The sequence below is a fragment of the Muntiacus reevesi genome, chromosome 3 (assembly GCF_963930625.1).
Source record: "Muntiacus reevesi chromosome 3, mMunRee1.1, whole genome shotgun sequence".
In the NCBI taxonomy this organism is placed as follows: domain Eukaryota; kingdom Metazoa; phylum Chordata; class Mammalia; order Artiodactyla; family Cervidae; genus Muntiacus; species Muntiacus reevesi.
Window position 1 is genome coordinate 161,121,462 of NC_089251.1, and position 22,509 is coordinate 161,143,970.

General features: G+C 45.1%; 1 protein-coding gene across 1 annotated transcript in view; it reads right to left on the reverse strand.

The window, feature by feature from the left end:
- Positions 1–2,573: 2,573 nt before the first annotated feature.
- The window catches only part of PACRG (parkin coregulated), a 504,324-nt gene continuing 484,388 nt past the window's right edge, over positions 2,574–22,509 (reverse strand). Inside the window, exon 5 of the mRNA XM_065927732.1 lies at positions 2,574–2,906. Coding sequence (XP_065783804.1) covers positions 2,746–2,906 — 161 coding nt within the window. The 3' untranslated portion in view covers positions 2,574–2,745. The remainder of the gene's footprint in view (positions 2,907–22,509) is intronic.

Genomic DNA, 22,509 nt, shown 5'->3' on the forward strand with positions numbered 1-22,509 from the left:
CCCATGGACTGACTTCTTCCAAGAGGTGTGCTCTACCTCGGACACTTCCACTCCGGCTTCCCCTTCCAGCTCCTGGTCTTCTGAATGGTCAGGAGGCCCAGCGTTCAAGGCAGCGTCTTTCTTCAACAGATGAACTGTCAACCCATCTGAGAAGCTGCCGGCGGCCCTGGGCTTCCCACCTTCCATGGTCTTTGACGTTTGTGCAGACGTCGGAAGTCCTCATTCTGGGCCGCCTCCGTCTCCTCGCTCGTGAGCATCTTTCCTCCAGCTGGGCTTGGTTTCCCTTTCTGGTGGGCTCCTCCCATGCTCCCCGAGTTTAGCAGCCCATCCAGGGCCTTTGCTCAGGGATTTCTGAGCTCTGAGCCCTGCCGCCTGCTCACGTGGAGTGAGATGCCTTCAGGCACCTATCAACCTGGGCTGACCACGAGGGGGGGGCACATCCCGGGGTACCTGGGGCTCTCTCCCCCTTCACCCCCACCCGCTCTTTTCCTCTGTGTGTCCCTACAGACAGGGAGACGCCACCCGGGGTCGAGAAGACAGAAAAAGCAGCCATTCCTGGTTCTATACTCACAAAACAATGCATTCAAAACAATCTCCAGAGAGCATTGTGCCATCTCTGTAGTTGCTTTGGTTTTCTGCAAAATTATTTTCTCATGACAAAGAGCTCACCATTGCCTTCTAGGAGGCCCCATATCATCTGAGGATTTTCCAAGTTACATATTGCTTTGCTGGGATGGAAGTTGGTCATTATTCATGCCTTGTTTCTTTGCAGTAAAGACCAACAAGTATAAGAAACTACACTAGGTATTTCAGCAAGATCACCTCTAGTTCTTACAACCGTCCTGCAGGTAGGAGTAATCTCCACACTACAGCCGAGGAAACTGGAGACTCAGAGAAGTTAAATTACGTGCTCGAGGCGGCACAGCTAATAAGAGTCAGAGAGCTGGGAAAGGAACCTCAATGTTTTAATTTCACGCCAGAGTTAGGGCTCTGGGCTCAGAGGCTGGCAGGTCTCCATGCTTCTACACCAGGTGGTTTTCGCAAGCAGGAGAGAGAGTGAGACAGTAGGCTGGTCCCCGAGTCCTGATGAAGCCGTGGAGGAAATTCTGGCAGGAACATTCAAGGGCACCGACAGCGGTATCCTTCTGACTGACAGTATCAGGGACTCAGGGGTCACTTCGAACACCTCGCTGATGCCAGGGAGACAGCTGATGGGTACAGTGGAACACTGTAGTTTGGAGAAAAACCTGTCTTAATCTCTCGTGTCTGCTTCTAGCTCTGTCTTTTCAAAGTATTGATATCATACCCGAAAGCCAATTTGTCTTACCCAGTCACGCATCTCCATTTTTCCTAAAAAAAAAAAAAAAAAAATGCTTCGGGAACTAGGGGGTAGCTACTCAGATGTTAGATTTCATATGCAGAGCCTGGCACCGAGGAAGATGAATAATGAACCAGTTTTCAAACTCGGGGTTCGCCTCTGGACACTTGTGTCTTCGATAATTATGGACAACATCCCGGAGGCCAGGGCTCACTTCCCCGGGGACACATTTCAATTCCTCCCTTCTGTGCCGGAGCTGCTTTCACTGCAGGCCGAGACCCTCCTGGCCCGCACCGCCGGCAGCCACGGCAGCTTGCAAGTGCGCAGAATTGGGGTCCCTCGCCCCGAAGCTTTCCGAGCTGAGCGTCCCGCACCCTGCAGGCCCTTGTTGGGGCACCTTACACTCACGCTTCTCTTTGGGCACCTTTTCACTTTCTCAGTTGAATGAAGCAGTGCATACCTTTTTTTTAAAATCTTTTTCTTTTTTTTAAATAAAACTCCCAAACAGTGCCATCAGACTCAGCAAGAGGTGCTATGGGAACCCACCCAACCCACCAGCGGGAGGAGAACTGCAGAGGAAAAGGACTTGGTTTGTTTCCAGGGGCAATCACTACGATGCACCCAAGTCATCTTCAAAAATGATGAAACGCCCCAAACTGCCTGCCAGGTGGCGTGTTGTCAGTTACACCGGGGTCCTGGGGTGCAGATGTCACACTATGAGGGACAAGGAAGCAAGCTAGCGTTTTAAACAAATCACGTGTGCCATGTGGAATTTCATACCCGGCCCACCCCCCTCCCCTGGGCCCCCCTCCCCCAGTATAAGCTGGGAAGCCCTGCAGGTTCCGATGGGCCAGAAGCATCAGTTATGTTTATAGCCGAGGTTCAGGACTCGCTGGAAACCGTCCCCCAGTAACGGGGGCATAGATCCCGCTGTTTCATTGTGTGTCAGAGTACACTGTTCTACACAGCTGCTGGGGAGGTGCTGCTGAATAGGCTCCCGGGTCCACGACCAACACCTATTAAGTAGTCGGCCTAAATGCTCCCCTTCCAACCTCTGACATCACCCTCGGGGCAGGCAGACACAATTGCTGAATTGCGTACGAAAATCATAGTTTTATTGTCCATACAACCAAAGGTTTAACTCGGACTCCTGCTTTCTTTCCGAACTGGATAAAGAAGCGATTCTTCTCCTGGAACAAATAAGCACAGTACACTATTGTAATCTAAGAAACAGGCACTATTTATGTATGGGAAAGCCTTGCTCTCAACAGGGCTAACAATCCGAGGGCCCATGAGCCGCTATTTGGGCAGCTGTGGAGGCACTGAGCGGCCGAAGTCGCGGAAAAGGAGATGCTAGCAGCGGCAGAGACGGGTGGCGGGGAGGACCCCGGGGAGCACCCCCTCCGCCCAGCCCAGCTGCCTCCCCGCTAGTTCAGCAAGCACGACTCGTAGGTGGGGACCATGTACTTGATGTTGATGAAGGCGTCTTCGCCACCGTAGCGCTCGAAGGCCTCCAGCGTCTCCTGGATCAAGTCGCCGACGTTCTCCCGCTTCTGCTGGCTGTAGTCGATGCCGTCCCCGGAGTTCACTGGTTCATGCAAACACAGAGAGAGGCCCGTTACTGCGCATCACTTTCCTGAAAAGTCCTATGCATGGGTCTAGGCATTGGTCTCCAAGGCCTGTGCCACGAGACGCGAGCATTTAATGTTTGACATTGATGTGGATCAATCAGCATTGGATCATTTGACATGATCCCGGTAGAGTCTCAGGAGTGGTGACAGATTAGAACACAAAGTCCCACTAGAAGGGAGCTGATGAAAGGTCAGCAGAGCGTAAACGAAAGTGAGGTGATGAAAAGTCATCTCAACTAGAGATGTCAGGGCGTAAACGAACGCCAGGTGACTTGAGGTTACACCACAGCTCACAAGTCAGGGACTCTCTGTCTCAGACCCGGTAATTACATCAAGAACATTCTCCCGGACCCTGACTTCTGCAAAGCCCCAAGATGGCCTAGTTAGAAGGAAGGGCCAATGGTCAGGCGAGGGTGCTGGCTCTGCGTGGTCGCAGACGGACACGCAGGGCAGCGAGGGGCTTAGCCCATGCCCACGTCTGGGGCTTGTGTCCACGGGGTGCACGCTATCTCCTCCAGGTCTCACCAACCCTGGTGTTCAGCCTCTGCTGGGACCCCTGCCCCTCCCCATCACTGGGGGTGCAGCTGGGAGCAGAGATGGCCTTGCCTGCCATCTCTTCCTCATCTCTTCATGAACGCCTGGATCCTAGTCCTCAGTTACGGCTTCACAGGGACGGGAGCTCTGCTGATGCTGGGGTCTAAGCCCAGGCAGGTGTCCTGCCCCGGGGGTTGGGGGGAGCACCTGGAGGACCCGGCTGAAGTCTCACCTCCCTGAGCCTGGAAGTGACCACTCAGCTGCCTCTCAGACTCTGCGGGAAGGGGTTCCTGGACTGGCCATCCATGGCCTGGGTGGGAGGCTGGGTCTCATGGTCTCAAAGTGTTTGGATAAGAAGCATCTGATGGCATTCCATCTAAGAGGTTACCCAAGTGCGTGGGGGTCTGCTTCCATTCAGAGAACAGAAATTCCACCTAATAATAGTCATTGTTGTTTAGTCGCTCAGTCATGTCCGACTCTTTGCCACCCCATGGACTGTAACCTGCCAGACTCCTCTGTCCACGGGATTCTCCAGGCAAGAATAATACTGGAGTGGGTTGCCATGCCCTCCTTCAGGAGATCTTCCTGACCCAGGGGTCGAATCCTTGTCTCCTGCATCAGCAGGCAGGTTCTTTATCATCTGAGCTACCGGGGAAGCCCAGGAATAGTCATGATGGGCCTGTGAGTTGTATTTCCCACCCAGATTTCTACAGGCGTCCACACCGCTTGTTCTCCCAGTAAGCGAGTCATCTTTGTGCCTTTGCTGACGCTATCCCACCTGATTCATGATGAAAGCAAAGGGCCACGGGGTGGGCTGAGAGTCTGGGGGGGGTGAGGACGAGGGCTCAGGCTGGAGACCCTGCGGGAAGAGCAGCTACAGCTGGAAAATGTGCACTTTCCCAGATGAGTGTGTTCATTTTATTCAGATTTCAATACAGCGCCCAAAGCTTATCTTGCTTGAATGTGAAAATAATAGAGGGGGGTGGAAAATGGCATTTCAAAGCTGTTTTTCCCCAGTTATTTTGAACATTTGAAAAAAGACGGCGTAATGGTTCAGACCAGTAATAAAGGTAACAATTACAATCCCACACAGCATAGATAAGCAGTTCTTTTGCTGGATTTTCCCAGAAACTTATTAGAGAAATATCGCTGTCTTCTGTAACACAGAGAAAGGACATGGTTCTCCTGATTTGCTTCGTTTGGTGGGGGGTGAGGGCAGGCAGAAATACTACTAATTTTCAGAAAGAGAAAAGTTATGAGTTACACAGCTGGGTTTGCAAAACCATTGTAAAGAAGTGGATTTTGCCCTTCTCATGGGGGAAGCCTTTCTGCTGTGATGGGGAAAGCTGGATTTAAGTTAAAGGTTGATTTACAGAGTAGCTGATCATCTAAAATATTCATATATGATGGCCGTACAGAATAAATAAGAGACAGGATGTTTGAACAAAGAGTTCTTGCCTGGATGTTTTTCAGCTAAAGGTAAACTTTAAAAATATATACAGACAAATACTTAAATAGTTTAAAATAAAAAAAAGATTCACAGGGTGGCCTGAGAAGAGAGTCAGTGCAGTCAGGATCTCCCACCGAGGAGAACACGGTATCCATCCACATGGGGAGGGGGGCGGATTTCCAACAGGAGGAGGTTTTGAGTTGGATAAGAGAGAAGGGGCTTCCCAGGTGGCTCCGTGGTAAAGAACCTGCCTGCCAATGCAGGAGACACAGGTTCGATCCCTGGGTCAGGAGATGCCCTGGAGGAGGAAATGGCACCCCACTCCAATATTCTTGCTTGGAAAATCTCCTGGACAGAGAAGCCTGGAGGACCACAGTCCATGGGGTTGCAAGGAGTCAGATACGACTGAGCACACACAGGAAAGAGAAAATGAGGAAGGAGCGTGTGTGTGTGTGTGTGTGTGTGTGTGTGTGTGTGTGTGTGCTGGGCAGGGGTTGGTGATGTATGCTGCAGGGGAGATGAAAAGATGCTAAGGAAGAAGTTCCAAAAGAGAGGAGGGCAAAAGCAACACCGTCCAAAAAAGGTGCAGCAGGGACGGAAACCGGTCACGTGTGTGACACGGGAGACCCGGGAGGAAGGGGTGTGTGAGGAGCAAGCTCGGCTCCCGGGATTCCGAGGGGGGCCCTGAAGGAAGGCCAGCAACTCTCTGGGCTGGTCCCGTCCCCGATGACATTCCTGTTGAGCTCCCCTGCTCACGAAACAGGTGGGCTTAGGGGGCAGTTGGCAGGATGCAGGTTTGTACGGCCCGCTGAGCCCTGGTAAAAATGCCCCAGGCGCACGTGGAAAGTCTAACTGGTGATGGTGCTGAGTTGTGACAGCCTTGATCCAGTTCCTGATGGACAAAGACACGTAAATTAATCACCAATAAATGGTGCCTTTTGTTGGCCTGTTAGTCAAAAGGTCAAGGACTGAATAGATCACGGGACAGACATATTTTCCTGGTGGGGGCAGAGAAGGGCGGGAAAGTCTGCACACAACGGAAGGCTTAACACGCCCTGTTTGTCCCGCTGCCTCCCAGAATGCGATCCTGACAAGCAGCGCTTTATTTCAATAGTGACCTATTCTTACTTCTTAAAAAATATGTAACTGTAGGAGTAAGAAAAGTATGTAGCTTTTTTGTTTCTCAGCAGTGCATAAACCAAGTGATAAAAAGAACAGAGCAGAATAACAGTTGCTTATTCAGAAAGGGAGTTGGAGTTGGAATATTCCGTGATTGCAGAATGTGTATCTCTGGGGGAGGAAAAAGCCCAGCAAAGGAGCCCCGTCCCTTCCTTTGGGTGTGGGAGGGATGAGCAGGCATGGTTTAGGGTCAGGCCACATCGAGGGGTAGGTGAGTGGGGCGGTCTCCATTTCAGAACTGCTCTAGAGTCACTTTCTTTGAGAATCTGAGTTTGAGGCGATTAGGTTGAGCTCATCTTTTTAAATACGTACGACGCCGCAGGAAAACACGCTTGTGAGAATAGGATGCTTTAAGAACAACCCAGATGGTTATGTACAATTGTCACTTCTCGTTAGGAAGATGACATTTCAATTCAGGAAGCTAGGAGTCTGTTTTATGTCCGACAGCTGGAAAGATACATTGATGAAGGAAAAGATGTGCTTTATTTATAACTAAACAGGACCTGTAACAACAGTTCAACCCAGACTTTGCATTTCTAAAGGAATACAACGCAGGTAGACTAGAACCAGGGATTCCGTTTCTCCTCCTGGAGGTCTTTGTGTGCCGGAGACGAGCTCCTACTGCTTGGAAGTCTCTTGGTTAGGAATTGTCGGGTTGGCCAAAAAGTTTGTTTGGAGTTTTCCATAAGCTGGTACAGAAAAACCCCAAGGAACTTTTTGGACAATCCAACATTTTTGAAGACACTTGTCGTTCTGAACGTTGAAGTGGTTTTGGATTGTGTAGGCAGTATGTTTAACCGTGGGCAGCCTCCTTTTCTACCTAAGCCAGTTTAAACAGCCCCCACCTGGATGCTTTCTCTTCCTCGGGGCCGTTTTGGTCAGGTATGTGTGTCCCAGGCTTCCCGCTGTCAAGGGCACTCCCCCAGTGAATGAACTCATGGTTGTGAAGCGACCATCACGCCTTCCCGTCCCAAAGGCATGGCCAAGGCATCAGACCTGTTTGCCTTCCACACAGGTGCGTATCTGCAAGGCAGGCGACCTGGCCTGGCAACCGACACATATCACGGAGGGTTCTGAAGCAACAGTCTCTTAGCATTTTTACAATGTTTACCCTGTGTGGAAGCTTTCCTTCTTTTCTTTAGTTACTACTGTTACAGATAAAAGGTGGGGGGGAAAAGACAAAAGCAAGAGACACACAAAAAAGGGACATTTCTGGTGGCAGAGAGAGGTCTTCGCAAGTTGGCATCGGTGGCAGCTCCGGCCACTCTGAAGGGTGATGGGCTGTCTGTAGACAGTGCAGGACGAGGCCCTGCGGGGTCACGCAAGACGGCAAAGACGAGGCTCTTGCCTTTGGAGAGCTGGCTGAGGTCCCCGCAGGTCACGTTCAGGCCCACCAGACTGAGTCTGGGCTGCGGACCCAGCCCAGAGCCCTGCGCAGCTGGCCCCTGACCTGCTGCTCGGACCCCACGGGAGATGGTCCCAAGAGAAAGCAGTCTCTGTGAGGGAGGGCCAGGCTCCCGAGGCCCCTCATCCCAGGACAGGAAGAGCCGCCGAAGGAAGCACAGGACGGCGTGGGACGCTCAAGGAGAGTCACGTCCAGATTCGGATTTTTCTGACCCCGATGTTTTGACCAATACTCTTAAGGATATCCTGGAGAAGGAAATGGCAACCCACTGCAGTGCTCTTGCCTAGAAAATTCCACGGATGGGGGAGTCCGGTGGGCTACAGTCCGTGGGGTTGCAAAGAGTCAGACACGACTGAGCCACTTCACTTAAGGGTGTAGATATTGTTACATGAACTGTAACGCACAAGCGAGAGGGAAATGAAATAAATGCCTATTTAAGGCATCAGGAGTAGGAAGCACAGCAATGCTTACTTCAGGCTGCGTATCCAACATACCCGAGGTATCACTCATTCTGTTCCAACGGATGAAATAACTGATAAACTCGACCTGTTCCTTCTGCTTCCCAGGTGGCTCAGCGGATTCAGTGGTAAAGAATCCACCTGCCAAGCAGCAAATGCTGGAGACGCCGGTTCGATCCCTGGGTCGAGAAGATCCCCTGGAGGAGGAAATGGTAACCCCCTCGGGTATTCTTGCCCGGAGAATCCCATGGATGGAGGAGCCTGGCGGGAAAGCAGGAACACGCTGAAGGCTAACTTACAGTCAGTGGGGTCGCAAAGAGCTGGCCACGACTTAGTGACCAAACCAGCACCACCACCTAGCCTCTCTGGTCGTGACTAAGAGAAGAAGGAGGCGTGATCTGGAGAGCAGCAGCGCTTCCGCTGGTCCTGCAGACGTGCAGGCGGATGTCCTCACACGGTGGACCGGCCAAGTGTCCGCGGGGGAAGGCGCTGTGCCCACCCCGCCCATCACTCTGAAACCATCATGACCTGGGGGCCTCTCAGAGCCGACCTGAAGCCATGCTGAGCGCAATTTTTAAAAAGTACTAACAGAAGAAACGAAGTCATTTCTTTCTGTATCAGAAAAGGCATTTTTTTTGCTTTTTGGGTTGTGTTTTGGTTTCTCAAATGTTGAACTAAACTATTTGAAAAGCTTTAAAGTCCAATTGAAAGGGGGTTTCCCTGTTAAGACCCGTAATCAGTGATGGCTTCGGCCACAGCTTAAACTGCACACCTTCTGTCGGGGTCTCCGTGACGCCATCTGCCCTGGAGAGAGGGTGAGCCCTGGGGCCTGGGTTCAGGTATCCGCAGGGTGTGTGTGCAGACTCTATTGCAAATATTATTCTTATGTTTCTTGGTGACGCGGAACCATCACAGATGTTCTGTTAGATGATTGTGAACACATTTCCAGCTTGGGGTTTAGTGGATTTGGTAGTTATGAAATGGAGATCACCTCAAACAGTAATTCCTTGTTTGTGCTAGTTGGTATTTAGGCAGAAATGTTAGTTATAGTGGAATAAAACTAACATTTTTCAAAAGATAATCTACTAAAAAGATGACTCATCATTAAAAAAGATTTCATTAAAAAGATGGATGATCTGAGAGAACAGCATCAAAACATGTATATTATCAAGTGTGAAACAAATCGCCAGCCCAGGTTGGATGCATGAGGCAAGTGCTTGGGGCTGGTGCACTGGGATGACCCAGAGGGATGGGGAGGGAAGTGGGAGGGGGGATCGGGATGGGGAACACATGTAAATCCATGGCTGATTCATGCCAATGTATGGCAAAAACCACTACAATACTGTAAAGTAATTAGCCTCCAACTAATAAAAATAAATGGAAAAAAAATCATGTAAATGTTAAAAAAAAAAGATAGCTCATAATGTTTATGAATTTATGGTTTCTTTGAATCTTTCGCCTTTTAATTTGAATTAAGGAAGGGTGAGAACAGACACAGATATATTTTGTTTTTTAAGGAGTTTTTGATTTCAAGACCTAGATTAAATTGTCAACATTTGTTTTGCCAGAAATATCCTATTTGGGGTTTGCTTAGACCCAATTTACTTTATAGAAATAGCATTACCTGTTTTAGAATAAAAGTGCTTTCTCCCATAAGGTTTGGAAAATTACAGTGGAAACAATTGTAAATTTTAGTCTGATTCTTTCTGGAGATGAGAGAATGGCAGTGGAAGGCAAGAGGGCAAGACAAGTCAGGGCAAAATTCATTTTTTCTACATTGAATAAGAGAAGAAGCCTTTTGGGGAGATGGTTTATCTACTTCTAGAATCCTAAAGAAATGCTTTCACTTTTTTTTTTTTTTTTTAGCTTTGCTATGTCACTTTGAGGAGATTCATCTTTTTCCGCCTTAGTGATGACTTGACTTCATAATCTCTTGGAAAATGACTGTTTTCAACGTACCCTTAAGTCTGACCATATGATGGATATTTCCAGAGTGTTGGTTCATGGCGGATGTGAATCAAAGTTGCAATGGTTTTGCAACCACAAACTTATAATAACCAGAGCATATGTCATACTAGAGACGCCCAAGGGCTTAAACACTCCAAATCTCCTCAGATCTTGTTGACATTAATGAAATTCACAAGATTTCTTTCCTCTGAAGATAAAAGCTTTGAAGCAAGATCTGGATTCCCAGCTGGATGTCTGTCTCTCTCCCTCTCCTTCTGACGCAGGAGCTGGGTAACTAAAGCCAGAGGTTCCTAGCCCGTCATAGTTTTGAAAGTTCAAGAAAAGGGGGCACTGATCACTGGTGAAACTGAAGGTACCATGGATCTTGACCTAATCATGAATTAAATATTTAAGTACTCCTTCAGACAACTGCCAACTCCTTTCTGAGCAACTGCCATTTCCCAGAGTAGATTTGTTCTGTAGGAAATGAACAATGATAACACTGGGGGTATAGTGATATAGCGGGAAAAAAAAACATTGAACTTCAAAGGCAAATAACCTACAATGTAAGTTTTCAAACCTTAGCAGCTGCAATGTCCAATAACTTACTAGATGGTTAACTATGGACAGGTTACTTAATTTCTCTGAATCTCAGTTACCTTCCCATAGAAAGAAAGGATTGAATTTGGGTGAGCTCTGCTCATCCTAACATTACTTTATATAATACCACAATACAACTTTGTAACAAGCTTTTAGAAGTGAAGGTTATTCAATAGATGCATTGTATTTCAACTGAAAAGATAATCACAAAGCTACTATATAATCCTTCAAAGTAAGCCACAAACTCATAAGTACCAAATCCAGCTTTCACATAAGTTCTTAAAAAAAAAATCCCAAGGGACCAATGTTTATACAGTTAGTTGTCATTTAAAAAGAGAACACTGTCAAAATCTCAAATTATTTATTGACACACTACCAAAAATTATTCCATTCTGCTACTTCAATAAGTCAATATGGATTTTGATTTATTAGAATAAAGACCAAATGTATGGCCAAATATATATATATGTTCAGGTGACAGTGATTTGGTTAAGGCCACATAAAGGCAAATTGGATTCATCTCTGATCAATGACTATTTTGACTTGAAGTTATATTGAGAAAAACAGGTGGGTTCACCAGTTTATCCCTCTTCGGGAAAACTACACTTATAGATTCAGTCGCCACTGGACTAACCTGAATTCCAAGTTGTGAAGTGGCAGTGTATCTCTTTTCTTGTTGGCCCACACGATTCAATGAATGTTCAATGAATAACCAATGGAAAAGGAACAGAGTTCTAAGTCCAGCGCTTGTCCCAAGTCTATTTCCTGCTGGCTTATCTCATGGTGGAGTAATAATAACAACAATAATAATACTAGCATCATGTCATTTGAGAGCTAAGAACAGCTAGATGAGCTAGATGCTATTCCTATCCCAGCACAGAGAAGCAACCTCAGGTTAGGGAGGTGAAATCACTTGGGAAAGTGATACAAGCCGTACACGATGCTGGGGTGCCGAGAAGGAGAAGGGGTGGGAGGTGTCTGCAGAGGGACAACAAGAAGGTGATGGAAAGATCCAGAAAGAGCGGTCTAAGCGTCCTCCAACAGCCCAGACAGCATGCAAGGGACCAAGAACTTGGTCTTTCTAATTCTAGGAGAATTTCAGCCCTGCGGAGAAGGAATGGCATCTGGAGAGCAGGTCTCTGGGAATATATATGTCAGGGGGGATGCTCTACTGACTGCAAGCAATCAATGCACGCTTTCCATGGCAGCCAACTGTTCATCTTGGCCTCATTTTTATGCTGCAGACTATTATGCTATCTTTTCTTCCTTATAAAAGCCCTTGAAATAGTGACATCCTTTACCAAGATACGTGCAGGAAGACAAAATGAAGGCTGACTGATTTCAAGGACTGTTTTCCGGGCCGTACGATACAGACAAAAGGAGAAGGGGGCAGCAGAGGATGAGATGGCTAGAGAGCATCACTGATTCGATGAACACGGATTTGAGCGAACTCTGGGAGATAGTGAAGGACAGAGGAGCCTAGCGTGCTTTAGTCCACATGGTCGCAAAGAGGCATGACTTAGCGGCTGAACAACAACACAATACAGGACGATGGGAAAATCCTGGGATACATTCTGCCCCTCCCCTCCCCTCTCTATGAACACTTATGACTTATTTCTAGACCTGTAGGTACTGGTTCTATAGTCTTTCAGAAAAGGGAATCATAGGCTTTGATCTGCCCGAGGCAGGAAAACAGCCCAAGACCACTGTCCAGACTGCCTTTGCTACTCGCAGATGGACACCTGGGTAGTCAGACCGGAGGTGGTGGGGAAACCTGTAACTATAGAAGAGTAGGAAGAGGGTGAGATGGTATAAAGGAGAAACATTTTATGACTGTCTGGATGGTCTTCTGATATCCTTATAAAAAGTCAGATTCAAGCCACAGATATTGGGGAAGTTTACAAATCAAATTTCAAGGTTCCTGTGGTCCATGAAGACGAGGGAAGCCTCTAGTGTTCCTTTAGGAAACTGTACCTTGGGATTCTTGAGTAGTAGCACTTGATCGGACTGAACCCCTGTGCGGAGGCCTTCGGGAGGCTTCCCCCACCCCAGCCCCCGAGCCCTACCCTCAGGCCAAGTGCTGACTTCACTGGAAGCATGCGCCTGTGTGGGGGCTCCGATCGGGGCTCAGATTCTCCTTGTCTGTATTCAGCTTGCGGTGGGCAGTGAAGGGTGGGCAGTGAAGACCACTTACGGGCAGTGGTCTCCGTGACAAACCCAGGTGCAGAGCTTCTCTGGCCCCCCCTGGGTTGTAGCTAATAGTCCGCTTGGTCTTTCAAACTCTCCTCTTCCTGATTTACCCTGCAGATTAATTTCTAGTCCCTTTCTCTACTGATTAATAACCGACACCTCCACATTGTATGAGAGACCAAATTCAAATGTCTGATCCCCAAGCCCTCTGTCTCTACCCTCCCTTCTGAAGTCAATCTCATATTTCACTCCTTCCCAAGACCTTCTGCTCCACCAAGACGTGGATTTCTTCCTGGCCCCTGTGGGTATAATTTTCACTCATGTCTTTGAAAACTCCCCATAGGAATATTGTCCCCTCTCCCTTCCGGGTAAGTCCAACGTCACTTCTTTTCAAGGCTAGTTTGGGATTTACTTACTCTGTGAAGCTGACTCCACAATCTCCTTTCTTTGGAATTCCTAGATCTGTGGTCAGTAATCCCTCCATGGCCCTTCTGAACATGTCAATCTGGAACCCTTAGGAAGTCATTTATGTTACTCAGTTTTCCTATATTTTACCACCTCTTGAAGGATAGGATCACACTACTTATAAACTTTGTTGGCGTCAAATACAAATTGACTATTTGTAAAAGGGATAAATGAATGAATGAAGAAATTATTACTTTTTGTGTTTACTCAATCCAGATATAATAAAAGCAAATTCAGTTCTAAATAAATTGCATGTTATATATAGTCCCACAATTTGCTCAATACCTCTTCTTTATTTACTATTTACAAACTTGTGAGTTTTTATGCTGGAGATAGTATTTATGTGGATTCAGGAAGGTTGGGTATAAGTGCTAACAGGGTCTATATAGTTAGATAGCCTTATCTCTTCTCCAAAATCCTCCTTGATTTAAAGTAGAGTTTACTTGGGTTGGGCTTCCCTGGTGGCTCAGACGGAATCCGTCTGTAATGCGGGAGACCCAGAAGATCCCCTGGAGAAGGGAATGGCTACCCACTCCAGTATTCTTGCCTGGAGAATTCCCTGGACAGAGGAGCCTGGTGGGGTCGCAAAGAGTTGGACATGATTGGGAGACTAACATTTCACTTACTTGGGTCACCCTTTAATTTGAGAAGAGAAAATTTTCTTCCTCCAGAATGAAAAAAAAAACCACATTATCTTATTTCATTGAATATCTAAATTTTGCTTAATATAGTTTCTTTCCTAGCTATTAATACATGATAATTCTCAGTCAGGAAAAAAATGATTTAAATTGGAAATACTGATTCCTGCTTTCATGAGTGAGGCAACATATTGGAAATAATTTCACTGCTTTTAGACTGATGCCGAAAACTTGGAAATGGACCAGAATGACGGCTGTTATCATGACTTTTCATTTCCAAGAAATATTAATGATACAACCCATCTTTAGTTCTCAATTTTTTTTTTTTTTTGTATTCCAAGCACAAAAATGAGAAAAGAAATCCAGATTTCTAACCAGTTTTATCAGCAGATGCAATAAATTTGGGGGAGATGTACTTCTCAAATTATCTCTGTTAGAACTTTCATCTTTATCATGAACTCAGAATTCGGAAGCCTGTGCGTGTCCATGCTGGTAATCGCCACCACAACAAAGTTTGCTTAAATCGTTTTAGACGAATTGCTGCACAGAGCCACCGAATAAAAGACCTTCATGGACTTGATGTACTCTTTGTTCTGCTGCAGAAACTAATTAAATAGATAAACTCACTAATGGTGCTCATGGTGAAAAAAACACATCACACTGTTTCTGCAGATCAGATGGTTCCTCGATTATCCACGATTTATCTCAGCTTGCCTAAGCTAGCTACTCTTTGAAAATTCGAAGATGAATTATTTGGTGCAAAATCTAATAGATTTCCAAGCCATTAACTGGAAATCTTACTGAGTGGGAGTCTTTCTCATCAAATGAGCTCAATTAATGCAAAAATAATATATTTAATGAACAAATCAAAGCAATCTGCTGGGCTGAACTAACAACTGTATATGTGACAAGAGTTAAAGCCTTCAAACCTTTTACAACTGTCCTGGTTTAGAGTCACCTCGAAGTATCCTTCAAAGCTCTGACCCAACTTTTATCAGTGTCTACACTAGTCAGTTAGATGTGGCAGGAGACATCAACTCTGCCCAGGAGCGTTCATGCAGAGCATAACCTGCAAACACTGACCTCACCTGACTCCATTTTTACAAACGTTCAGGGCTTTGCTAAAGTTCAAGCCAAGTTTTGGCTGCGTGGGAAGAAAAAAAAGAGGTTTCTAAGTCATGGGGACAAAATGTGGCCATTTAATTTGCCGTGGCAGCTAGATCGGGTTTGTACAAGAATTGAAACTAAAGCTTGTTGGAAATGCTGATAGGTAAAATATGCTGACTTTTGATACTTTGGAATAAAGACTGTTTATTTGCCTGCGTTACATTTTTCTCTCTCTAAAATTCCTCAGCTTAGTGCACATGATGACTTTCCTCTGAATCAGGATTTTAAGCGTAGGTGAGTCCAAACAGAACCAACTGGAACTAAACAGGAGCATCCCGTGGGGCTGAGGCTGGGTGCACAAGGACACGCCCTCAGCCTGTTCATGAATCTCTGGCTGATTCAGGTGTAAAAATGCCTACCTGGGAGGAGAGATTCGAGGATAAAATAGGAGAACATACGTTATGTCTTTATGAAAATAACAAGCTGTTGATAAACTTGGACAGTTTGTATCGCTGTAGTTTTTGTGATGTCAGTACCTGGCTTTCTAGGTCACAGTGGATTGTTGATGATTTATGTCTCCTACGGGTAGGATGGGCTTCCTTGGTAGCTCAGATGGTAAAAAAAATCCGCCTGCAATGCAGGAGACCCCGGTTTGATTCCTGGGTCAAGAAGATCCCCTGGAGAAGGGATAGGCTACCCACTCCTGTATTCTTGGGATTCCCTGGTGGTTCAGATGGTAAAGAATCTGCCAGCAGTACAGAGGACCTGGGTTTGATCCCTGGGTCAGGAAGATCCCCCTGGAGAAGGGAATGGCAACCCACTCCAGTGCTCTTGCCTGGAGAATCCCATAAACGAGGAGCCTGGTGGGCTACAGTCCATAGGGTTGCAAAGAGCTGGACATGACTGAGCGACTTTCACTTCACTTCGCCTTGCTTCACTTCATTTCTGGGTAGGACAGGAAGACGAGCCCACAGAAGAGCAGGCAGTAAGCATTTGTTTCTGTAAGAAGGGCTCATCCAGATAAGGAGCAGAGGGAGCAGGACTTGTCTCCAAGTCCTGCAGGAGTGTGAGTTTACTGTCAGCTGTCTGGACTCACTGAGCACATGGATCTGCCCTGCTGGGGGTTCCCATTACGGGCATAGTTTCTTCTGGTCTAGATGCGTTCCTTGGACCCTGTTTGCATCACGACCAAGGGTTTTGGTTGCAGGACTTCACAAGCAAACGATTTACAGCGTAAACTTACACTCACTCGTGGCCCTCAGTCCCCTACCTCCCTAGGTAGAGCCTGATCAGGGGTGCCCACATGAAGGGTGGAAAGATGGGTTCCTGTCCTCCTGCAGGTATTAACGCCCCAATAAACCAAGGACTTGCTCCTTACAAGGAAAGCTATGACAAACCTAAACTGTGTATTAAAAACCAGAGACATCACTGTCGATAAATGTCCTCAATAGTCAAAGCTATGGTTTTTCCAGTAGTCATGTACAGATATATGGAGTTAAGTTTGACCATAAAGAAGGCAGAGTGCTGAAGAATTCATGTTTTTGAAATGTGGTGCTGAAGAAGACTTTTGAAGAGTCCCTTGGACAGCAAGGAGATCAAACCAGTCAACCCTAAAGGAAATCAGCCCTGAATGTTCACTGGAAGGACGAATACTGAAGCTGAAACTCCAATACTTTGGCCACCTGATTTGAAGAACCGACTCATTGGGAAAGTCCCTGATGCTGGGAAAGATTGAAGGTGGGAGGAGGAGAAGGGGACGACAGAGGATGAGATGGTTGGATGGCATCACTGACTCAATGGACATGAGTTTGAGGAAGCTCCGGGAGTTGGTGATGGATAGGGAGGCCTGTTGTGCTGCAGTCCATGGGATCACAAAGAGTCGGAGACGACTTGGCCACTCAACAACAACAAAACCAACAGTGGAACAGAAGTGCTCGAGAGAATGAGAGGTTTCAGCAGGGAATGAAATAACGAGATGTGACAGAGAGGGACTGGGAGGGACCACCCCGGGCGGGTGATCAGGAAAGTCTCACTGAGAAAATTAAGTTTAAGCCGAATTTAATCCCCTGAATGCTGAGAAGAACCTAGCTTTGCAACAAGCAGCCTGGGAAGGACAGGCAGTGCAGAACAGAAAGTGCAGGAAAGGCCTGGAGGTTCAAACAAATTGTTATTGGAGAGCACGGCTTCACCCGCTTGTCTCAGGCGCACTTTTCAACACTGATGATTCGACATATAATTGTCATTAACGACAGCTCAACAACTCGGGGTTGAAGGAGTGGAAAGCATGCAGCCTCCCTTCTCTAGCTGAGGACGTTGTCTCCTTCCAGATTGTCACAATTTTAGATAATGATGCATTCAGTCTTTACCTTTAGTTCTATTATTTCCTTGAAACAATATTCAGAAGTATGTTTACTGCTTCAAATAACATGAAACTTTTGCAGTTATTGGCATATATGTATCTCTCCATATTGATTTTCAGAACCTTTGACCTTGACCTTGCATGAATGCTCAGTCATGTCCGACTCCTTGCGACCCTATGGACTGTAGCTTGCCAGGCTCCTCTGTCCATGGATTTCTCCAGGTAAGAATACTGGAGTGGGTTGCCATGTCCTCCTGCAGGGGATCTTCCTACCCAGGGGTCAAACCCTCGTCTCCTGCCTTGGCGGGTGAATTCTTTACCACTGAACCACCTGGAAGTCAAAGGTTATGACAATTTATAATGTTGCTAGCAACACAGGAGCTTTATCACAGCACTGATGCTGTAACTAAAACTTGGTTTGCTAATTCAGCATCTGTGAATTGCTACTTTAAAGTGACTTCCATTAGTGTTTTTCTAATTACTAAGGAATGTTAATATTTTTCAATGATTTTTTTTTTTTTTTTTTTGCAGGGGGGAGGCAGTGGATTTGTCCTTGTTTTTTTTTCCCTTTATGAGAATGTTCGTTCTTATCTTAGGCTACTTTTTTATTGGGTGCCTTTTACAAAGCAAAGTCTCCTGATATCCTGGGACGCCCGGGAGTGGACGTGTCTCTGGAGTTAAATCTCTAGTGTTCACTCCCTTTGTCTCAACCAGCACTATTTTCAGAGGGCAAAGAGTGGCTTGCAAAGAGTTGCTATAACTTCTAGAGGTGACCCAGGGTGGTGGTACCCTGGGAATTGAAAGGATCTGAGGGATTGTGATAAGAAATGTAGAGGAAATCACAGGGTCAATTACTTCGAGTAATTTAATTAATTATCAGGCTTCCCTGGTGGCTCAGTGGTAAAGAACCCGCCTGCCAGTGCAGGAGACGCAGGTTTGATCCCTGGGTCAGGAAGATCCCCTGGAGGAGGGCATGGCCACCCACTCCAGTGTTCTTGCCTGGAGAATCTCATGGACAGAGGAGCCTGGCAGGCTACAGTCCATGGGGTTGCAAAGAGTCAGACGTGACTTAGCTATTAAGCAACAGCAACAATTGAATTAGTTATCACCTTCAGAAGGAGGGCCATTTATAATGGTTAGATTTCTCAAAAAGCTTCTTCGCACTCTTTGCTTGTGGGCACCCATCCACCAACCCACCACCCACCCATCCCTTCCTTCCTAGGTCATCCTGTGGAGGACCAGGCTAAGTTACCCACCACAGGGTAGTCACAGGCACAACCACGCGGGTGGTTTGGTCAGCTCTCATTTACAACGTGCCTTAAATCACAACATTGGGAGTCACCTTCAAATTGGATTATTTGCAAACGAGGCCATATGGAAAGTTGTCGTTATTTTGGTTTGCGTGTGAAAAGCGTTAATTTGTTAAATGTTGGATGTGTGATGTACTACAACTGATTTAACCTCGTGCTGGCGTTTCTGCATTTTTTCCAGAGGATGGAAGTGGCGCCAGGAAGCCCAAGCTGGAGGCTGGGCAGGGCTTGTGAGATAAACTCCGAGGATGCAGGCGGAGGTGAACCGGAGCATTTGCTCTTACTGAAGGTTAAAAGACCAGTAGCAGTGGAAACTGAAGTCTGCTATTTATCTTCAGGCCAGGGACAGTGCAGACAGCTGCAACACGAGCCTCCTCACAAAGCCATGCCAATAACCTTAACCGTGACCTCCAGCCGGGGACGCATTTCTGTGGGTGTACTGCTATCTCTTTTAGGCACAAATAAGCACAGTTGTGTTCATTTTGTGTTGGGGTCAGATGACTAACTTGCGGGCCCTTTTTAGTGAATAATAAGGGGGAAAAATGTCTTTACATCTAACTCCAACTCAACAAACGAAAGAAAGCTTTCTAGTGGGAAGAAAGTTGCAATATGACATGGAGAGCAGATTTTAAGGCAAAAGTAAACATTACAGAAGGACTTTGAACCTGATTAGCACGGAGCCAATGCAAGGTCAGATGGATAACTGACATTCCATTGAATTAATCAAGGTAAATATAATTATTTGGCAGATTTTTCAGTACATCTGACCTTTAGTTGAGAACTATCTGGGTTATTTCTTTTACTTTTTTCACCACTTTTTCTGTGGTTACAGCCTGTTATAAGATGTAACACTGTAGATTAAGAAAAAGAAAGCTGTTGATAGATATCAGTGAGAAGCATTTATTGACCAGCAGGTCTAATCATTACCCTCTCTTAAAGACCAAGGTAAAATTAGACACGTGAAATACATCACAGGGTTGCACGGGTCTGCATCCTCTACAGTCCTTACTCAGGGCTGAGTCTGTCCAGAAACCAGTGATGGATTCTATAGAAAACTACATAACCAGGAGCCCAAACATGACTGATCTAACAAGTAAAATGAAACCTCAAAATTCTAAATTCCATTAAGCCCCATTAAAATTGTTTTTTGCTTGAAGGAACTAAATTGACTCACTTTTTATTTATTTTACTATTTCCCTTAAAAAGCCTGGCAGTTATACTACGGCAAATCAGAATTTGGGGAAAGGAGTAGAATTTGGGGTGGGATTGTCTCTATTTGTATCTCAAATTTTAATTCTTACTATATAAAAAGCGTTGCCATGTAATTCTTACTGTAGGCACTAGATGTGTAAGCATCCCTTATATATTTCACCTATTTAATTTTAATTCTCATCAACTTTGTGAAGTTGGTTCTATTACCCACAGTTTTACAGATGTGGTACAGAAAGTTTGGACCTGACTTTCGAGTACAAAATTTAACCATGATATGCAAAATAACCAAATGTCTTTATGGATATTTTGACCCAGAAATTCAGTTCTGATACATGTGATAGCAAGATGAAATAAAAAATGTCATGTTAAATAACTGCTTTAACAATGGATATATTATTCAATTATGTGAAAACTGGTTTCCCTCTGTATAGCTTTATAGCTTTGGAATTTTCTGTGTAATTAATAGTGTGAAGTTAATAATTTTGAGCCACCATGGCTGACCAAAATTAAATACAAGGATAGATATGGTTGGAACATTTGTTGTATAATAGAAAGATCACATCAGGTCCTTGAAAATATTTCTTTCCAAGTTTTCTCCAGTGTTTCTTTTTCCTTAAGTCACCATTTTACATTTGGAGAAAACTGAGATCAGTATTGACAACCTGACTTTCACTGACTAATTTTAAGCGTAAATTTTGTTTTTAGTAATTTTCCTTGACTATCCATGAAAATAACGTGTTTAAAATTACCATCCTCACTAAGTTTAAGATTTTTATCCCTCTTTAAAATGCTTTTTAAGCTGTTTTATAAAAATATTTCTGTAGGGGATACAAAACAATATTATGATGACATAATTTGTTTTACTCCCAGGCAATTTCATATAAACATGCATAAAGCAATATTATAGCAGATTAACTTTCTTATATGAGATTAAAATCTCATTAATATATTTCTAATGTTTTATGAAAAATATTTTAATACAAAGAAGTACAATTTGCTCATCTATTTTACTACAATTGTGTTTTTTGTTTTAGATCATTTTCATTAAAATATCTTGTTTCCTAACCACAATAAAGTTCACTTTTTTTTTTTCTTAAAGAAATAATTGGGTCATATTTTGCAATTGCCATTGCAAGTTATCTTGGCAAAAATAGGATCTAGGTTGGAACTGGAAAATAGGAAAGTAGAAGAAGATATTGTTACTAGACTTTATGAGGATATATCAAAATGTAGTTAGCACTGTTGTGTTCTTTTAATGATTATCTCTTTTATGTTCTTCACTGATGTTGAAAAAACTTGACTTTCCAGATCCTTACTTAACTTTAAAAAATGCTTACAACTTCCATGGAAATTCTCACAACACTGTAAGCCTGTATTGTTTATATGCTGAGAGCAAACATGCATTAACATGCCGCATGTATTTGTGTTAACTTTCTCTAACAGTCATGCAGACAGTCGCTACATGTGTTTGTCTTGTCGCATTGCCTTCTTAATTCCCATACTGTGGACGATAAACATTTTAGTAATTAATATTTTTTATTTCAAATGACCATGTATATGGGGTATAAATGAAATTTCCAAAAATTCTATTTCTATAATTCCTAACGAAACAGTCAACGTATACAGCAATCTGGCTGAGAAGGGCACATTGCCTCGGATCACCTGGAAATGAGCATAAGAGCCTTGATTTCATTGTTGCCTTTAACTGTTGCCCTTTGGAAAGGCTGATCGATGACCAGGAGCTAGAAGGGCTGGGTCTGGGCCTCTGGACGTTCCAAACCGCAGAGGTAACTTTGGTGCCCACCCCGCAGCTTGCCCTGGTAGGTGTTTGCCCGGTGACCGGAACAGAGACACACCATGGTACTGTACTGCCGCCCCCGCAGGAAGCATCCAAGGCACTTCGTTTTATCGTTGAAGCCGAAATCAATAGTTCATTATTGACTCTTGTTCATGACCCAAGTGTCATTAAACTCCCCAAAGAAGAACATGCTGCGTAGGATTTCCTAGAAACGTCACTTGCTGTTAAAACTTTCATATTAAACATAAAGGGAAGACTTGCAAAATCTTTTCAAGGAACCTGAATAATTCATCGACGCACCGAGAAGACGTCTAAATATTAGCACTATGTTTGATTTTCCTTTCTGGATCAATCTATATCTGTTTCTATCTTTGAAAAAAAAAAAATCCTTGCAGGGGTGTGATTGCTCACTCATCTCAATGAGCCCTGGACACAAGGTCATGTTCAGCTTCTAGAAAAGCTCAAAGGGAACGGAAAAAACCGTTTTAAGAGACAGAACTTTGCATTAATCTGATGTAGATTTTTCAATACGAGTAAAGAACATGAAGGGAACCAATTAAGGAGTAGAAGTGTCATTTGAGTCACACACTATTTAAATCAAAACGGATAGCTTCCTCTAACATGTTCCTTTTCATTCTGAATATATTTATGCTTTATTTTGGTGAAAATTGTGTTCTATGAAAAGCGTTAGACGTTGGGTTTGGTGCCCAAAAAATCTGGGCTTACCACTTGGGAAAGCTCACGAGGAATGACCCAGGCCTGTTTCACACGCCACGTCCCTTCACTTGTCAAGACCGGCCACCCTCTCCACCTCTGCCACCACCGCACTTGGCCCTTGGGAATCTGTCTCCAGTTTGCCTAACTAATGCAGGAACTTCTCCGCGGGCCTCTGCTGCCTTCTGCCTTTC